A 20,519-nucleotide genomic window follows, 5' to 3' on the forward strand; every position below is an offset into this window, starting at 1 on the left:
CACTTTTTGCAGATGAAAAGCATAATTAAACAATGGGCCTGACACGAGGAAAAAAAAAGGGTTAACAGCTAGAACATGAGGTGATAAGCACCATCATAAATTAACAGCCAGTAAAAAGGCATGTGTTTCCCTTTTCTATCCAACAGAAAAATACATATTTAAACCAATTCCATCCAGGGAGGACATGTATGTGAGTCAATGTTACTACCCCATACAGATTTTAAACTCTTGGGTTCAAGAATACTTGCAGGTTTTACTTTGTAAGGGACAAATGCATAATAAAAACAAAAAATTGCAGTCTCCTCTGTAAACTTGTGACCTTCACACACAAAAAAATTCAGTAGGGTGTTTTTCTTTTGTATGTAAAAGCACAATTTCACAAGTATTTTTACAGATAAGAACAAAAAGGCTGTACAGTCTTCTTTGCACATGCAATTGCAAGTAATGGCAAGATAGCAACTTGCTATAAATACTCAAACCCAGAAGGGTATCCAGGCAATCAATGCATGAAGTAAGAAGGGCCCTCTGTGGCCATAGGAAGAACTTCCAATTTTCTGAATTTCATCCAGTTTCCCTACTGTTGACTTTGTCTCTTCAACTGTGAACCAAACAGGAGTGACCCAGCACATTACTCTCCAGATATTCCAGTTTTCTGTTCACCTGAAAGTAACAGCAGCCAAACTGAAGATACTAAATTACCTTGGAATTTTCTTACATTTTCCAACATATTTGTTCATCCTTAATCCCATTTCAGTTCTCTATGATCCCAATATTTGTAGGCACCTGAACAATGAGTTCTGCTGGGGAGCTGGATGCAGTACATAATGGATGTATTTAAAGATGCATTGAATACTATGGAGAAATGGTCAGTACAAAATGCAAGCATGAGCTGCACAGACTGCAACACTTCTGAGGAATCCAAGTAATAGAGACAATGCTGGAGTTTCAGACCACCTGCATTTCCCTATCACCTATACCCACAGACAAGCAATGTATAAAAAGCCATGGGTAGGTGCTCAGAAAACCCTATCACACTTCTTGTTGATTCTGTTCAGGACATTGCAAACAGAGACTGCAAAGCTAAGACCAGTTTTGCTAAGCTTCTACTTGGAAAAGGCCCTGGATAAGCTGCAGTGGACCTCAGGCTTTTGAGGCAGGAAAAGAGAGCTGTGGTGGAAGATAAAAGCTGCAGGGAAGGATGACACTTTGAGAGGTGACTGACAGCATGGGCATTATTTAAAATTTTCCCTGGGTCAATTCAGTGTCAAAAGAGATGTTGCTATCCATCTGAAAAGTTTCCTCCTATATTGGAACTAGGTGTATTTGCCTTAAACACAGGTCTTTAAACTAAAATAACACTCAAAGGTTTTCAGGAATCCTATGTTTGTTTGTTTGGTTTATTTTTAATAACAGCAATATTTGACCTTTTATCTCTTTTAAAAACAAGACATATTCTAAGCTAGATCACCTTACAACAGATACCTGTGCTCAGAAAAGCTAACTTATCAGGAACTCCTCAGTCCTGAATCAGGCTTTCAAATTGAAGCATGGCAAATACTTTCTAGTTAGATATACAGAGCTCACTCCTGCTCCTCTTAACCAGACACAAAAGCATCTCACTACCTGGTTATACAACTGACCTCAGCACAGGCTGGAGACAAACTCATCACCAGCTAGCCAGCTCTTCACTGGGGTTCCTTCCATGGGAATTACTGCTCTGGTAAACCCAGCTGAGCAGAGAGTATTCAGAATTCTAATATAACATTTCAATTCAGACTGACCTGTCATACCAAACATCATACCAAACACTGCTGCTAGCAAACAGGAGACATTGCTGACTTTCATGTGTGGGTTTTTCAGTCTTTTTGTTTGTTTTTTTTTTTTTTTTTTTGTTTTATTTTCCACAAATCCAGGCTCTTCTGTAACATAATGTCTCAATTTTTTCACATTTAGGGCTTTTTCTTCTTCAGAACTGTGGGGAAAAATGAACGGGCCTGCAGCTTCGAGCCTGCTCCTCAACTGCTCAAATCAATCAAATTTCAGTTTGGAAACATCAGAGCAATGTGGCAAAGAGACACACCTTGAAAACATGGTTTTTGCCACTTTCTACTTTCTGGACTTCATCCTGGCTTTTGCTGGCAATGCCCTGGCTCTTTGGCTTTTCATCCGGGACCAAAAGTCAGGCACACCCGCCAACATTTTCCTGATGCATCTTGCTGTGGCTGACCTGTTCTTTGTGCTGGTACTCCCCATCCGGCTGGTGTACCATTTTTCTGGTAACCACTGGCCATTTGGTGAGATCCCATGCAGACTCACCGGCTTCCTTTTTTACCTCAACATGTATGCCAGTATCTACTTCCTGATGTGCATCAGTGTTGACCGTTTCCTGGCCATCGTGCACCCGGTGAAGTCCATCAAGCTCCGCAGGTCCCGCTATGCCCACCTGACGTGTGTCTTTCTGTGGGTCATCGTTGGGGTGGCCATGGCACCTCTGCTGCTCAGTGTGCAGACTGTTCAGATGAAAAACACAACTGTCTGCCTGCAGCTCTACAGAGAAAAGGCCTCACGCCACGCCCTCGTGTCCTTGGCAGTGGCATTCACCTTCCCCTTTGTGACTACTGTGACTTGCTACTTACTCATCATCCAGAGCCTGAAGAGTGGGAACAGAGTTGAGAAACACCTGAAGGAAAAAGCTGTCAAAATGATCATCATGGTCCTGATGATCTTTCTAATTTGCTTTGTACCTTACCACGTGAATAGGTACATTTATATTCTCCATTACAACGGGACCAAAGCTTCCTGTGAAACGCAGCGTCTCCTGGCCCTCAGCAACCGCATCACCTCCTGCCTCACCAGCCTCAACGGGGCCTTTGACCCCATCATGTATTTTTTTGTAGCTGAGAAATTCCGTGAGGCTTTGTGCAATCTGTTTTGTATCAAAAAGACCATAACGTTGCCTCAAACATATGAGGGTAAGACAAATGAAAGCTCACTAAGTGCTAAATCTGAACTGTGAACATGACTCTTGTCAGTGTCAGTGCTTCGTCTTAAGAACACTCTCTTCCACCAAAATCAGCTGAGAGCACAAATGTGCAGCAAGACAGTCCAACCAGAGTCAAACTCATCCTGAGACGGGAAGTTCTGTTGTTTTTATGCGGCTGCCATTAACAAGAACCCCTCGACCATAGAGAACATGTGTGTTTGTATTGCTGAAACTGCAAACAGAAGGACAGTTCTTCTGGTTTCCAAGGAATGAAACTGAGGAATAAGGAAGTGGACAGTGAGGAAAATGGACCCATGTATTTATTTTTTTTTCAAAGAATTGAGTTCCCAAAGCACTCTGCACAATGCTTACAGCCTTATTTAAAATTTTACATTGTGCCAACATAGAGATCCACACCTGAGATAGACCTGTCTGATGAAAAAACCTCCACATTTGCACATCTTGTTCAAGTTTCTGAATTCAAAGTGTTTATACGTAATAGAGAGAAAATTGATACTAAATGGTGACAAGAAAACAAAAAGATCTGAATGAAGCAATAAACCCAGTCTGGACAGGAATTAAGACAGAAAAGACTCCTAGCTTTAAGATGGTTTACAGTTCTTTTTTGTGACTTATCTAGCAAGACTATTCCTTCACTATGGATATGTAGGGATTATTGTTACTCTCACTGATACAAATGGCATCCAGCAAAACATGCCTGGTACAATAAAAAGGGGAAAATAAGAACACACGAGTTTCCAATATTTACTAGAAGACTGCTTCAATGCTATGGATATAAACATTATAGGTGAAATGACAGGTGAAATATATTGTTACAGAGATACACACACCTATCTCTCTGCTATGCTTTGGGAACGAGTTCTTTACCATTTGAGATCTGGTCTACAAATAACAAAATAAAACATACTTTATATTGCTTGAACTGCTTTTATCCTGACTGCTTTCCCAAAACACCCTAAGTGCTATTCCAACAGCCCATTCTAGCAAGATGAGATGTCAAAAGAAAATCAATTATGCCCAGCTTAAAAAACTAAGGCACAGAGGTTGCACACAGTAGGAAAAATAAGAGGGAGTTGAGAGGACTGCCTGCTGGACAGATACAAATATGTGACCTTTTCTTCCTTCCTTCACCATTTAGTCAGTGAAAATATAAACTCTAGGAAACTACTAGGCTTTGTTCAGAACATATGAAAGCCTAAAGTTAACTCTGAATTGTGCAACACTGTCTGCTAACTGCTGGATTGTTTTACTTTCTTATAATGATATGCTTTTGTATAAGCTCTCTTTTGTATTTTTATTTCTTATTTCTGAATTAAATGCATTAATCAACTTCTAGGATTCATTTTGTATTTCTGTATTTAAAATGAATGATTTCCAAAGACCAGTGGAATCACAGGCTGAAAAGACTTTGCTGTAATCATTGTGTTATTCTTTCAGCCTTTTGCTACATCTTGATTTCCTGCTCAGCAGCTTACTTGATAAACAGCCTGCCTGAGATCATATAATCCCTTTTTCTCACTTGTTAGGCAGCCTTCTGCTTGAAATCCCTTTCTTTTCCAAAACACATTCACTAGCCACTAAAATTTGAGTTTCTTGTTGGAAGCAAGAACATATTTCATTGGATGAAGAACTCCTCAACAAGTTATTCCTAAACTAACTGACCACCCTCAGCATCTCACAGCTGTATCAATAACACACTGATAAAACTTTCTGACCCCCTGCTCCCTCTTACCTGCCAGCATTCTTCACAAAACCCAGGTCAGCAAGGGTTACGTCGCAGAGCTCACAGCGGAAGCATTCTGGGTGCCAGTTGTTGTTCATTGCCTTGATAACACGCCCAGTAATGAACTCACCTGCAAAAGGAAAGCATGAGATGCATGCAGAAAACAGTCTTATCAAAATCTACCGTCCTTCACAGTCCTTCCACTTTAATTCCATAATTACTATTACAGTCTAACTTTGAAAAAATCCCAAATTATTCCCACAACCAGGATAACCCAAAATCACTGCCAGTGTCATGCTTTGTTCTCACCCAGAGCTCCTGACTCCTTAAAACAACCCCAGCCCAAGGCTGGATGTCCCAGCAACACTGCGAGCTTTGCACAGCCCTGCAGCTGCAAAGCCCTGCTGTGGATATTTGCCACTTCTTACCACATTCCCCGCAGCAAGGAGCAAACAGCATCTGGAAGTCATGCTCACAGTACTTCCTACCTTCAAACTGCAAACAAAACAAGAGAGGAGTCCTCGTGAATAACTGAACTACTTTTACATCCTGACAGTGCAGCATGATTTTCCATTGATATGACCATTTAGTCAAGGTCAGTCACATCTTCCAGTTCTAGCCCCCTACACACCTGTTTTTCAACTCCTAAAGGTTCTCATTAAAGAAATACCTACATATGGCTTCAGCCTCATGGTGAATTTGCACAGCTAAATTAATAGCAACGCTGCTACAAGACAGTAAAAATCCTGAACACCCCAATCCTTTTATTATAGTTGCCTTTAATTTCATTTTTGCTTTAATTCAGTTCAAAACTACTATTCCTCTTACACGAGGCTAAAACTCACATCAAAATAAAATACAGCAAGTTTAAACCAATGTGTTAATCAAAATATGTGTTTGTGCATATTCTGTAAAGAAATTCAACCTAGCTTTTAAATGGGTTCACTTATTTCAGTTGCCCAAGTGGAACGGTTTAGTACAGTATGTCTAAAAATAAAGACAAAAAATCACTTTTGTCTAATGAAATATCAAGGCCAAGTTAGACAGTGCTTTGAGCAACCTGGTCCAGTGGAAAGTGGCCCTGCATGATGATTTGTAAGGTCCCTTCCAACCCAAACCATTTTGTGATTCTGTGATGATTAACAAAACACTTTTTATTTTCTTTTTGAAATGCGTCTTACCCAAAGAGCAGCTTTTGCTGTTACCAAAGGAATATGTGAGAAGAAAAAAAGAGAAAGTAAGTTGGAAGCTCCTCAAAAAAATGGCAACAAATATTTAGGGCTAAGAAATTAAACACGCAAGAAAGCTGAGAATTCCTTGCATTTTACCAGAGCTCTTTGTCTTCTCTCCCAACCAGTCTGAGAACCCACCTCATAGAAGAGTCCCTCTGGGAACTGCCGGAAGCACTGAGCACAGACAAAGCAGCTCTCGTGGTAGAGCTCCCCATTGCTGTTCACAATCCTCTCCGCAGGGTCGAACCGCGCCTGGCAGCGCTCGCACACGGCGTTCGCCAGAGCATCAGACATATTACTGCAATAAAGACAAGAGCATTTACTTTACAAAGATTCCAGCTGCTTTAAACTCCCTTCTACGTGAAAACCAAAAAGATCAATGAGTCACTGACATCGGTTAGAAATAAGGTTCTGACAACTCATACGTGGCAGATGAGGTCAAGTAGTAGATGTACCTATTGCACACTTTTGGCTACTTCACCAAAATTTCACCCCACTACATCAACCTGCTAATAGCTCATAGCAAATACCCACAATTTTTCACAAACCAGCAGTTTGGAGAGCAGCAAACCCAATGATCCTGACTTCTTGGGCCTTCTGGTCTCAGGATGTGGATTTTCTGACATGTAACAAGCACTGATATCTCACTGCACTCTCCCCTGCACGGTCAGCAGTAACAAACCATTTCCCCCTCTACAGGCCCTTGTCCTCCTGACAAATTAGTTCAAACTGCCAAAGTGTTACAAAGCTATGGGCAGGGAGAAGTCCCTCTAGCTGTCATGGCCAACACCTCAGCTTCATTTCCTCAGAGCATGAGGCTAAACCCTGCCCCAAGCCACACTTAAAAAAACCACATAACATTTCCTCAATCTACCCTAAAATAAGGAATCACCCTAACCTCTTCCACAAAGTTTTCATGCTTGCCAGCATGCTAATGTAAGTTAATGCAGTTTTAAAATGTATGCCACATGCACAAACCAGGAAGGAAAAATTATCAGGTACGTCTCAGTTTCTTTTTGCAGTGTGATCTTGCTTTTAACCATCAGACTATCCAACAGTATAAAACCTCAATATTATTACACCTTTAGTTATAGAAAAATTGTTTTATGCCTTCTGGACACCTTTTGAATTCCATGATTGGAAAGACTGCAATTTTATAGGCAGAAGTATAAAAAATTGCTACCATGTTAAAAAAATCTCCAAACTACTTGTATAGTATTTTTCCTGAGGTAGGTAATGTATGCATAAAATGAAAGACAGCTTGCTTTACAAGGCTTTTTTCTTTCTTTTTAGATTCAAAGTTACTCTGAACTCATTTTCCACTGTTAATGTTACTCAATAACCCAACGTGCTACTTTCCACACCTCCTCATGGAGAACAGTAATTCAAGAAGCTTTTCCAAGAGCAGAAGATTCTCTTTCCTCTGGTCAGAGACATGCCCCCCAAAACCAGGCCAGTGTCTGTATTCCAGGGCTTTGTGCCCTGAGCACAGCTGGAACGAGCAGGGAGCAGCCTCACACTCCTGAGGCAGCACAACCAGCCCCGACTCCAGCTGGCTGGGCTGAGCCAAGTGTCTTTCCTCTGCAGAGGGGACACCTAGGGCCCATCCTAGGCTGTGACCTAGAGCAACCCCTCAGTAAAACCGCTTTCTTTCTAGGCTGCAATTCCAAGGGAGGCAAAAACCAAGACATAGCACAATAGTTCCAAGAATGGAGTACCAATTTAGCAAAAATTTGTTACAGCTTGTTTCCTTCTTGCAGTACAAAGGATACATTAAAAAAACCGACATGGACTGGAATTAGGGACAAGAGGAAATCCTGCAATTTCATAAACTAGAGATCATAGGCTAAAGAAATATTTTTTATCCTGACACAGTACCAAGGGAATAGGTCAGCACAAAAGCATCAGTGTTTGCAGCAAAGCCAACACCTAATCAGCTTGGTTTTCAGTCACCACTCTTCCAGCTACAACACACAAATCTGTACCAGGACTTGAAAATATAATCTTCCCTTCAAGTATTTTTTCCCTGTTGAAAAATTCAGTTCCTAAATTTCAAGACTTGAGCTAGCCAACAGCCAAGATTAATAACGACTGATGTCATCATAATGAAAAATCTCCTCTAGGAAAAAAAAACAGGTAAACCAGCAAGTATTACATGTTAGATACTAACAGCAAAAGCACCATCTTGTGTTTGTGGGTTTTTCCCTTTACAAACATGAAGTCAACATTTTAAAAAAACTTAATTTTCTTTCTTTTTTTTTTTTTTTTTCTCCAAAGGGATCCACCAGTGCCAGTAACAACATGCAGGGTGAACTCTGCTAGAGCAGCCACCTCCACAACAGCATTTCACAACAACTCAAGCCTGCAACCTACACAGCCACATTCCTGCATGAAACGCAGGGCAGCTGTGACCCTGCACACCGGGCACTGAAATGCAGGGCAGCTGTGACCCTGCACACCGGGCACTGAAATGCAGGGCAGCTGTGACCCTGCACACCGGGCACCCCAGGAGGGATTCCCACACAAGTCCCACGGCTGTCTTGGTAAGAAAAATAATGATGACACAGGGACTTCCCTGATGTTGATGCTGCTGCTGACAAGATTTCCTCAAAGGCATAAGAAAGATGATCATGATACAGTCTGAGCTGTCCCCACAAATGAGCTAATAAGTGTGACTCATTATGCAGATGAGAGAAACTATTAGTCCAGTAAAATATAAATGAAAGAACCAGTATTAAAAAAAAAAAAAAAAAAAAAAACAACCAACAAAAAACAACTCAGTTCTCTGCCTCAGCTGAAACTTTTGGGAAGAGTCAGAGTACAGGAGTCAAGTGAACCACATCAGCTCCTGACCAATGTATCTCCTGTAATGCAAATCAGCAGCTATGACTCTTTGACAATCCACACCAAGAGGTTTTGCATCCTTGCTCGTTTTCCATTTTTAACTCTGCATCCGTTTTCACTTAAGACATTTTATTGTTTTGCACTCAAGCTACAATCTGCCACTTCAGCATTGCCCTAAAGATATGACTTTGCATTTATTCAAAGGTTTTACTTCAATATTTGCCAATTTCTTAATTTCCTCTGAGTACACACCCCTCCATGCCCTCCTGTTTATACAAAACCAAGCATTTTTTCAACTAGCTCAAGTTTAAAATTAACCAAAGCTGGAAGGAAGAGGGAGCACTTTGCTAATTCACAGCAATTTTATGGTTCAGTTTACTACACTGCTGCAAAAGCACTTCTGCTGGCAGCATAGGGAAAGGAAGAGTAACACCACAACCATCCTTTTGAAAAGTTTGACTTGCTGTGCCACTCATCAGATATGTACACCCAAATCTTTCCCACAAAGGACAATCCCCAATATAAAGTGCTTCTTCTATTCTGTTTGCTCACTGATTTTTTGCTATTCAGTAAAATAAAGAATCTTCCTCTGTTTTAACAATAAACTGGTGACACAAAGACAGGAAAGGCTGTTAAAACACGATGAGATCAGCATCCTGAAGTTATCCTGTCCTGCACAAACCCAAAAAATACCAGCATTGAAACAATGCTTTCCCAAATCTCTCATCATTATGTGTTGTATCTTTAACAGATTATCTTTGACAAAGTACCTGATTTACAGAAATAATATTTTTACCATTATAACTAAGTTTCCCATGCTTTGAATTCTCAGAAGTATTTACTCTAAAGTACCAGCATAGGTCTCAAATGAAAGAAAAAAACCCACGAAACCAAAAAAAAAAAAAAAAAAAAAAAAATTCCTTCTTTAAAAGAAGTGTACAGTATCTAGGAGATCCATTCTGTGCCACAGGTACAAACACTACTGGAATATTTGAAAGCATTTTACCTCCTTCTATCACTGAAGTCAATATTACCTCTGTTTGAAAACATTTGTTCACAGGGATCTATCACGGATGACAGGTTAAGGAAAAAGAAGCAAATATAATAATTCTACTGCTAAGACATTAGAAGAGGAGCTCAAGCCTTCACCATCACACTTGCAGATTTCATTGTCTTAAATGTGGCTAGAAGACAAAATGAACCAGACAACTGGACAATCAGGAGAAGAGATGAACAGTCTCAGATTTTGCCTCAGAAGGAAAGGAAATGCAAGAGTGAGGAATGCTTCTGTCAGAAAAGCCCAGTCAACAAAAAGCTTTCTTTAACTGGTTTCAAAAGCTTTTTGGTTTTAGTGTCACATAGAGTTCTTCTTCATCACAATGCTGAATGAAGAATTGCTTTAATAGTGACCCAAAACCTTGCAGATACTACAAAAAGAAAGCAAGACAATACTTTGAGATACAAGAACCCAGGGCATTATCCAAACCTCAGCAGAGAGCAAAACCTATGCTGGGGAACCCTAAAAATGTGTTTTCTGCTCATTCTGGTCTATCAGTAGGAGCAAGTGTATACAGAAAATATCATAATATGATTGCATTTTTAGCATGTATGCACAGACAGATATGATAAACTGGAAGAGCTATCACCACTTGTTTGTGTCACAGACATCAGCAGCCAAGGCAAAGATGAGAGCACTCCAGGAGAGGGGCTGGTTCCCATCCCCAGCACAGCTGAGAACTAGGAACTTGAAGTCCTCAATGTTGACAAACATACAAATGAAATCTGCTGGGACAATACCAGGCTTTATGATTAATTTCACAGATGATGACTAATGCAAAGACAAAAGAAAGAGGAAGGGTGTCAGTTCATGAACTAGTGCTGAAAAACAGCCCCCAACTACCCTTATCATTCCAAAAATCTTTTCGCTGCAATTGACTTATCTGGACAACTTTCCCAAACTGAATTAACTCCTTTACTATGGTTATTACTAAACTTGTCATAAAATGTTGGAAAAAAATATTTCTCGCTTGTTTAATGCATGATTTGTTGTGTATTTGGTAAACTACATGCACAGCTTAACATTTTCAGCATTTCTCCTTATACTTGCATGGAAGTTTCAGTTCATGCCAGATATTTTTTCACTGACTAAATAAGAAATGAATAGTGTTTCTCTCAGTATACCTTCCTTGATCATGCAGCCCCCAAACTTTCTGTGAAATAAAACATGTTTCTTTCTTATTTAGAACACAGAATTTAGAAAATTAACGAAAATTAAGAAAAATGTACAAATGCAACTTATGGTCACAATATGGAAAAAACCCAATCTCTCCTTGGGCCTACCAGCAACAGCAATTTGCAATTGAGTAGAAACTGGAGGGGTTTAAAAAAAAAAACAGGCACATATCGCAGCCGAGGCCAGAGTACAAGGTCTGAGTGGTTGACCTGCATGAAGCTGCAATCAGGCAGACTTTTGAGACCAGCAGCAAAAGTCTCTTGGTATTCACACAGAAAGAAGTCCTATGCCACTGACACTTGGGAGTCCCTCTCAACACCAAGACATAGTTATTGGCAGTAAATGATGACCAGTTACTTATACAGACATCCAGTTAGCAGTGTTCACTCAGCCCAGGCAAATATCGGCAGCATAAAGATACGTACAGGTTTTAAATCAATTATTCCTCCTACAGAGAAAAAACACCCTTTTATAATCAAGCAGGTACCACTTCATCCAGAATGTATATTCGAGAAATAACTCCTTAAGCACATTAAATCTTTCTCTACTTCCACTATCTCAAAGAAGCTTAAATGTGATGTTTGTTTACAGCACTGACAACACTGATCATTCCCCACATGTATCCATCAATTATCATCAACTGGCAGCAGCACTACTGTTGGATTACCCTCCTTTGCCTGAAGAAAGGACATAAACCATCAAGGCCTATCAGGAAGGAGAAGCAAAAATTATCACTAGCTCAAAACCCATGGATAAAATACAACAATTCAGGAGAGAAACATCTCAAAGGGATTGAAAAATTGAAATTGTCAGCACTGTGACCTGCTCAATAAAACCTAAATATATTGGCTGTATGCTTATTTTGCTTCAAGAACTATGATGTGAAAAACATACTCAGTTTACTTGTACATCTGCTTTTTCAGAGCTTTTCCTTCCTCTCACAGGCCTCTTCCATGCTTCTCACTCTTCCTGAACAGCATTATCTCAACTCAACAGCATCACCATTTCCTTCACCACCTTGTTAGCTCCCCTCCTCATTAAATTCTTATACATTCACACCCACAGCTTCTTGTAGGAAAAATAAAAAATTTACCAACTAACTAAGAGTTATTGGCTAAAAGGAAAAGAGTAGGAAAAGGAGGGTTTTAGTGAGGGATGCACAATTCACATTGAGAAGTCAAACTAATTCCTCATATCCAGGTAAGCATGGTCTACTTCCTGCTAAGAAAAGTCTCAAATTCAGAACTGACTGCTAGAAAAAGAAAATCACCTCTTCTGGATGCCCACTGCTCTCTCCAGTGATGCACACTTCAGACTCCATACTGCTGCTGCAGCTCACAGTTCTCCCAAAAGGCAAGAAACTAAGTTTGATTTAACTCCTGCTAATTTACTGCCACAGCATATATTGCAGTTGAGAAGGCCACAATACACAGAGTGTCACCACACAATTTCAGAAAGCTTCAACCCATCCAGAGTAATGCCTTACCTCATCAGAAGGCTTCAGGTGTCTGCCCATACACAGTACCATCAGATCACCCCAGAAGGCTGCAAGCATCTGCCCTTCTTGTTCTTTAGCCCAGCCTTTTATCCCCTCATGCTGATGCCCTGCCCCTGTGTGCCCTCTGCTCCCTTTGGTGTTGGTCAGTGCCCCTGGGCACTCCATGGCTCATTGCTGTCAGTGCTGCTCACAGCTGTGCCCACTGGGGATGAGGCTGGGCCATTACCACAAACTGTGTATCTACAATTTACCTCCTGCACAAAATTAACTAATGAAAATTCAGGAGTAAAATTTTAATGTGAAGCCTGGAAAAAGTAATGATCATACCAAGCAATGGAATTGTCTGGACAGAAGCTCTGGTTTACATGTTCTCATGAAGCAGCTACAGTTGAAAGCTTCCATTTCTGAAGCTGGATTGGAGTTATTTACAAAACCTAAAATCAATGAGCTTGCTATTAACAGAACAGGTAAAGAATCGACTACTGAACCCTGAAACCCAAGAAATTATAGAATTATTTTATCAACATTTTGAAAAATTACTGCATTTCACTCTTATTTTACTCCCACAGTGCTTCACCATTAACACCACTAGGCCTGTCATGGTTTGACACTGGCCAAAGGCCAGGCACCCAAATAGTTGCTCACTCACCCTCCCCTGCTACAGCTGGGCAGAGGAGAGGAAAAAAAAAAATTACACAAAGGGTTCATGAGTTGAGATAAGGACTGGGAGAAAACACTCCAAGGGCCAAACTGGGTCAACTTAGAGGTACAAAGTGAATTTCTTACTAAAAAAGTGAGAGGAGGATAATGAGAAGTAAAATAAGCCCTTAAAACACCTTTTTGACGCACACCACCTCCCTCCTTCCCACTGAGAGTGCAGGGACACAGAGTATGGAAGTTTTGTTCAGTTCATCACCCATGGTTTCTCTCACTGCTCAGGGAGAGGAGCCATTCCCCTATGAGACCGTGGGGTCCCTTCCCACAGGACACAGCTCTCTGTGAACCTCTCCAAAGTGGTTCCAGTCTCACAAGCAGCAGTCCTCCCAAAACTGCTGCGGCATGGGTCACTCTTCCACAGGGTGCAGTCCTCCTCCAGCTTGGAAGTAGGGGGCCCCTCTCTCCCCCAGGTCTCCCACTGGATCACAGCCTCCTCCAGGCATCCACCCACTCCAGCGTGGGCACCTCTCCCACAGGCTGTGGGGGGATCTCTACATCCCCCATAGATCCCCACGGGCTGTGGGTGGATCTCTGCATCCCCCGTGGATCTCTTCATCGCCCATGGATCCCCATGGGCTGGGGGTGGATCTCTGCATCCCTCATGGATCCCCATGGGCTGTGGGTGGACCTCTGCAACCCCTGTAGATCCCCATGGGGCTGTAGGGGCACAGCTGCTTCACTAAGGTCCTCACCACAGCCTGCAGCAGAATCTCAGCTCCAGCCCCTTCTCCCTCTCCTTCTCCATTGACCATGGTCTCCATGTTGTTTCCCTCATGTGTTCTCACCTCCTTCTCTTCTCTGGCTAGAAAAATCTGTACCCCACTCTGTTGTGATTTTCTTCTTCAATATGTTACCACAGAGGCATTACCAATAGCTCTAACTGGCCTGGCCTTGGCCATGTCCATCTTCAGAGCTCTGCCAGACATGGTGGAAGCTTCCAGCAGCCTCTCACAGAAGCCACCTCTGCGGCCCCCCGCTACCAAACACCAGGCCACGCACAACCAACACAAGCACTAATGCTGGTTCTGAACAGTCTAGCACAGAGCTTGAAATGGGAAAGGTTCTCCATTGTTGCTTTCCTGTTATTGTTAAAAACTGAAAGCTTTCTCATCAGCAAAGTCCTTTCCTTCTTAATCTACTTGAAAATGAAAACAAACCGACCTCATCCCCTTCGGCTCTGTGCCAACAATTCTCACTTTAAATAAAACAGCCCCACCACCAGAACTGAAAATCTATCAAATCCTAGAAAATGCTTTAACAACGCCATTCCCTTCATCTTGGAGACATACCGACGAGTCCCAGCTGCCGTGTGTGTCCTGCTGCTCAGCAGCGACCCTGTGGCACTCAGGCGATCCTGCCGGCGCTGGTAAAGCTTGGAGGCTGCCAGCCCCCGGAGCCTCAGGCCGGCCATGGCACCCAGGGCCCCTCTGCAGGGGAATGCAGGGACAGCGGGAGCAACGCCGGCAGCACCGACACTCAGTGAGTCACCTTCCTTTGGGCTGTTGCGTTTACATTTTAGAAGAGCTGAAGCAGGATGCATAGACACCCCATCAAGCACTGCCTGTCTGCCATATTCTTAAAGATCTGACAGCCTCTTTCCTGTATTCCACTAGGAATTATTTACTTAATGCAGCACACTAGGGGCTACATCAGCACCTCAGTCTTTCCTAGCCTTGCAGAATGCATCTGTATAAATGTTACAACTGCGGTGAAAAAACCAAACCCTGAGTCTTCACATAATTAAGACACTTAAATCAAGAAAACTTTCTGATCAAAGTCCAGAGAAATGGAGAAAGGCAAAGCAGATTACTAGAGGTCTTGATAGCAAACACTATAGTTTACTGCAGATCAGTATCTGACCCTGGCATCTCCAAGTGCTTCCCTGCAGGCTGCTGCACTACACCATGTCCTAAGATACTGTAAACAACAGAGCTGTTCCTTCCACTTGGACAAAGCATATTCCAAGAAACAAGGCTGCAAAGACTTCTGCTCTCTGGACTCATTGCAGCCCACAGAAGTCTCACACAGCAGAGGGAAAGGAAGCAGGGAGGAAGAACATACTTAACATTCCAGGCTCCAGAGCTCTCTGCCTTCAAGCATTACCATGAAAAATATCCTAAGAGTCATTACTAACAAATTACATTTTAGTAAATAAAAAAAAAAAAAAAAAGGCAGGGGAGGGGGAAGAGAGTAGAGGGGCGGAAAGGGGAAAGGGAAACGAAAAAGAAAAAGAAAGGATTTTTGTAGCATGAGCATGAAATACAGCTTGGCAAGCTACAGAGGAAAAAAATGAGAGGACTGATGACTTAATGAGTTCTAAACTAATATTAACAAGCAGGAATCGCTTCTGACACTTAAAGAAAAACAGAAGGGTTTACTGGGGCCCAGTAGAATAGGCATGAATAAAGAACAAAATACTTCTAAACTCACAAATCAGCAGCCTTAAAACCTACAATGCACTCCCCATTTCCTTGGGAGCTTCAGCTCCTGACCTGACAGCAAGCTGCCACTACCATTTCTTTCAGACTGTAGTGTAGTTTATCCATTTCTATTTTAGAATACAAATGGAATAAAGGAAAATATCCTCCATACTGGGTGTCTCTGTTGACCTTTGAAATTTTAGAGCAATAAACAATTTTTAAAATGTAAGCTTAAATCACCTTTTTACTTCTAGCAAAAACGAAAATATTAAATCACCACAACAATAATCTCCCTCATCCTTAAGCAATCTGACAAAAACCCTCCTTCTCTCTCAAACACTTAAGATTTTATGTGACTCATATGACATGATTCTATTGGTTTTCAAATAATCACTCTTCCATGGAACCTATGATTGTCTTCTTCAAAAGAGAAGATGAGGGAATTAAAGAAAAAAAAAAAAAAACACCAAAAAACAAAATCTCAACAGCAAACATCCCGTCTTCCCATTCCTCAACACAATCTCACTCACTCACTCCTCTCTGGCCACCTTACACATAGAGTGAAAATGCAAGGGTTTGTTTTTTCCTTCCTTCTTGACAGGTTGCTTTTAAGAGACAGGATTGATGTCAAACTCTTATAGGTGGTTACTTTCTGGGCCAAAGCAGAGAAGAAAGCAGCCAGACTTCTCTCAGGCATTCTCAGGTTCTTCCTCAGAGAAGGACCTCTATGGCCCCAGAACAGACTAGGGACCGTCCTATCTAGAGAGCAACAAAGAGCAAATTTAGATTGAAAGATTAAGATTAAAACCACATTATCAACCCAGAAATTGCTGCTTCTAACTCAGAGAGATAAAACAACTCTTATTTAATGCTGGTACTGTCTACTCAGTGCCAAGAACCGTTTGTAATACTGTCCTTTATACTCCCTCCTCTTTCAATCCATTTTACTTGCAACTGCTTCATGTAAAGCAGCAGCAGCTCTCTACTGAATTTTAAAAAGTATTTAACTAACTAGCCTAATTGAAAATAATATACTGTTATTTCTTACCTTCACTGGATTAGGAACAATCAATAAGCATATCTGTAAATGCAGCTGCTCCTCTTTTGTTGACTACAGGAAGTACATAGGCGTATCCAGATCCCAATTTGACTAAGTATAGTGATAACAAAAATTTCTTATGAAGATAATTATGCTCTGAAACATGCACTTGGGAAATATTTTTTCTTGGGTTTGTATTAGATGAATTTCTAAAGGCAACACAAAACATCCCAGGCATATTTCACCTTTGAGTTTTGTAATCAACATCACAGCAGCAAAGTCTTAAAGGAAACCCTCTTTCATTCTTGTTTAGTTTCTGCTTTGGGCATTTGACAATGCTTTGCTCACTGGTCATTAACAGATCCTCTTTCTTAGGAGAAAGCTCATCACGAAGACAAAGAAAAATAAAACAACAAAATCCAGCCAACCAGACAAAAGTAATCAACCCCACCCCAAACTCCAACCATCCTCAAAAAGGCAAAAGTCAAAATGAACAGATGGACTAAATACATCAAATACAATTCTAGAAGCAGTCCTCCCTTATTTATTGGTGAGGAAGTACCATAGTTAACTCTAAATGCTCAAAAAATCACATCAACTGTATTTATCAACACTGAAAATCACAGAAAGACTGCTTAGAAATATACTGTTCTTACATCTAATACACTATATCTTATACAGAATTAGTTTTTAAATGTAGTTAAAACAACATGTAACCTCATAAAACTAAAGAGTGTGGCCAGCAGGTCAGGGAGGTGGTTCTCCTCCTCTATTTCTCCAATAGCCCAGCCCAGACTTGGCAGTCACAAACACTATTTCTAAAATCCAATTATCTAGTTATCAGTTTTCTCTAGCAAAATACAATCCTCACACTGTAAAAATGTAACTAGTGATATGTTTAAGATTTGCATTTCATTTGCTAGATAGTCACCTAATTTTAGTAATTTTTTTTACTCTGAGTACACAAAAAGAAAGATATGCACTTCTTTTTCCTGGACTTACATTCTTCCCTAATGCTAAAAATCAATACATCAAATCACTGCAGTTTTTTAAATTCATCAGGAGATGCCTCTGCAGCCAAATGAAACAGAACACAATGAAAATGGAGTTATTTTTCATGTACTTTAATAATAATAATAATGCATCTGCAATCAGAGTATCTAGAAGAGAGCCCTTTCTACTTTTTAAGAAAGGTGAAGTGAAAAAGAATACTGTTTCAGCACTTCATGTTTTCCAGTCTTCTTCACTTTACAACACTGTAAGACAATACAATCATTCCCTGTGTCAACACCAAAGGGACATTTATTCCCATTCCTGGCTCAGGAAGGTTCCCACTGATGGATATTGTGGGGATGCTCAGCTGTGAAGCAGTTCATCTCTTCCCAGAATCCTGAAAATCCCATGTCCCAAAAGCTGGAGAACATCTGACTACATAATGTCAACAGACTTGAAGAACTCCCAGACAACAAACAGGGAACAACATCTGGGTACATCAGCAGTGTCACCTGTAGCTGGATCTAAGGAAGAACACTCTCAATGCTGAATTCTTTGCAATGCCATAGGAGTCTGTCCCAGCCTGAAAAACAACACTGAACATGGTGCTTGTCAATGGCATTGGCCAGGCAAGGTGCTGAACAGTGCAACGTTGCACAGACATGGTAAAGCTTTGCTGGGAAACCACGACCCTAAATGGATTATACTATTTCCAGCTGTGACAAACAACTTCAGTAAATTGTCCTGTCCTGGGAATGACAGCAGACAGAACTTTAGAAATAAACGTTCACAGCTGACAAACTTCCCAGGGCAAACAGTTTTGAAAACATTAAATAACGCCTGCGTTCACTTTTTACAAGCTAAAGCCAAGGCCTGCTCATTTTAACAGCCCTCTGAAGTAAACCCATGGAAAAGGGAACTGAAGTCCTGCATCACTTTGAACTGCACACTTTGCAGTGTCTCAGCTACCCTGGAGTTGTCCACCCAGGCTCACACTCAACATCAGAGCTTCCAATGAATAGTGTTACACTTTAACAGGCAAGTTTCAGAGGAAGCATGGAGAGAAGTCAAAGATTACTGTCCGCCCACTTCCCACTGTCCTCCTGAGTGCCTTCATCAGAGGTGAGCCTGTCATTCTAAACAGTACCATGCCACAGTTCTGAAAAAAAATCAGCTGCATTCATACAGTCACCGTTCTTTCCAAGTCCTCCCCATCCTTTCTCCATTTAAGAGCTGGATGGGTATCCATGACCTGTGAACATTTAAGGCTTCTGAGTCTTCCCCTAGCTGTAAGAAAACGAATGTAAACTTGTAAATACACACCTGCTTCACATGTAAGAAGAATAAAAAAGGGACCATTAAAGACATGTGGCAAAACCCAGAAGAGTTTTGAGCATGTATTATCACCCAAGAGCATAAATTTGTCATCACAGAGACCAAAATTAATACATTCCCAAAACATAGATGAGCATACACAGTTATTCAGCAGGTTCTCACACCCAACAAACCACTAATCAAGATCCACTTTGATCAGAAAAAGCTGCATAATACAAACATCAAGACTTGACACAAAAGGAAAGTGAATGTTTATACACAAAGTGCTCTGAATCCATCTCAGTATTCCTAATCACAAAGAACAATCCTTCAGAACTACAGTAACATAGGAGGACTCACAAGGATGAGTGTCCTAAAAAGGGCACCTAGCTAATTGTAGTATTACGTCTTCATGTTACTCATCTCCAAAACATTTCACAAAAGCAAGCTTATTTTCATAAACTGCTTATAACGTCTGGGTTTTATTTTACAGATGGGACAAAAAAGTGACATTACAGCACTTATGCAAACCCTCACAAAATGCCCCGTTCCTCTTCTCATTTACAGCTGTCAATTAAGTCGCTTTGCAGCGTTCTCCAATGTCAGATAGCACGAGAGGAGAATCAAGCTCCAGATTTAAACAGCTCGCGGAACATGTGAATTCCAAGGCCAGCTCGAAGAAGAGGACAGTGACTCTGTGGGCAGAAGGGCAGCGGTGCGGGCACACCGGGGGCAGGCTGCCAGCCTGGGTCACGCCGTGCGGCCAGAGAGCCCGGCCGTGCGCAAGCACAGCTCACAGCTACAGCTGCCCGCCCAGCTCTGCCTGCGCCCTGCCCTCCGCTGTGCCCCCGCGCAGGGCTCAGCACAGCGCGGCAGCTCCGCGCTCGCACGCGGGGCCGGAGCGTGCCCCGCTCCGCCCAGGCCTCGCAGCAGCAAAGCCTTCTCCCCCGACCCTTCCCGCAGGCCCCCATGGCGTTACCCGGGGCCAGAAGGAGCTGTTCCCGACACGTCACGGCCGGCCCAGGGCGGTGAAGGCGGGCACGGCCCAGACCCCCTCCCGGCTCCCGTGTGCCCGGCCTCACCTGCCCGTCATGGCGGCGAACCCCGCGCCGTGGCCGAGGGGCTGTGGCCGAGGGGCTGCGGGGCGGGACACGCGGCTCGGCCGCGGCGCGGCGGCCCCGGCGGCCAGGCTGACCCCGCCCCGGCGGCGGCCCCGGCCCCTGGGGCGTGGGCGGGCACCGCAGCCCTCGGTGACTCAGGGCAGCCCCCCCGGACCTGCGCATACTTTTCCTATAAAGGCAAAGAAATATGGAATAGCGAGGCTGCGGAGCGGAAGGACGGGGGAGGCGGCACAGGCACAGGCACGGCACTTGCCCCTGCCCTGCCGCCGAAGCTGCTTCGCCGCAGCTGGCAGTAAACCCACGGCAGCCGCTGTGAGTGTGGGGCGCAGGGGGCAGCGCGGGCCGAGCCGCTGCCTGGCGTGCAGTCACATACACCGCGCT

At 42.4% G+C, this 20,519-nt stretch overlaps 2 protein-coding genes across 4 annotated transcripts in view; one reads left to right on the forward strand and one right to left on the reverse strand.

The window, feature by feature from the left end:
* Positions 1–20,252, reverse strand: part of LIMS2 (LIM zinc finger domain containing 2) — a 32,629-nt gene extending 12,377 nt beyond the window's left edge. Inside the window, exons 1-4 of one of the 3 annotated variants that reach the window (XM_041467558.1) lie at positions 20,100–20,252; positions 6,098–6,257; positions 5,156–5,222; positions 4,737–4,857 (exon numbers count right to left, since the gene is read on the reverse strand). In XM_041467558.1, the coding sequence (XP_041323492.1) occupies positions 4,737–4,857; positions 5,156–5,222; positions 6,098–6,257; positions 20,100–20,110 (359 nt within the window). In that variant the 5' untranslated portion in view covers positions 20,111–20,252. Of the gene's footprint in view, positions 1–4,736; positions 4,858–5,155; positions 5,223–6,097; positions 6,258–14,540; positions 14,653–19,996 lie in introns of those variants that run through there. The other 2 variants (XM_041467559.1, XM_041467557.1) reach the window with 2 other exon arrangements.
* On the forward strand, positions 752–4,708 carry GPR17 (G protein-coupled receptor 17). Its single transcript, XM_041467560.1, has one exon. It carries the CDS (start codon positions 1,985–1,987, stop codon positions 3,014–3,016), a length of 1,032 nt encoding a protein of 343 aa, XP_041323494.1. The 5' UTR covers positions 752–1,984; the 3' UTR covers positions 3,017–4,708.
* Positions 20,253–20,519: the final 267 nt, after the last annotated feature.

This window comes from Pyrgilauda ruficollis, unplaced genomic scaffold (assembly GCF_017590135.1).
Source record: "Pyrgilauda ruficollis isolate IOZ18807 unplaced genomic scaffold, ASM1759013v1 scaffold209, whole genome shotgun sequence".
Lineage (NCBI taxonomy): Eukaryota > Metazoa > Chordata > Aves > Passeriformes > Passeridae > Pyrgilauda > Pyrgilauda ruficollis.

Excerpts from the sequence above, each read along its gene's own strand:
- GPR17 (XM_041467560.1), top strand. The coding sequence starts at position 1,985 with ATGAACGGGCCTGCAGCTTCGAGCCTGCTCCTCAACTGCTCAAATCAA.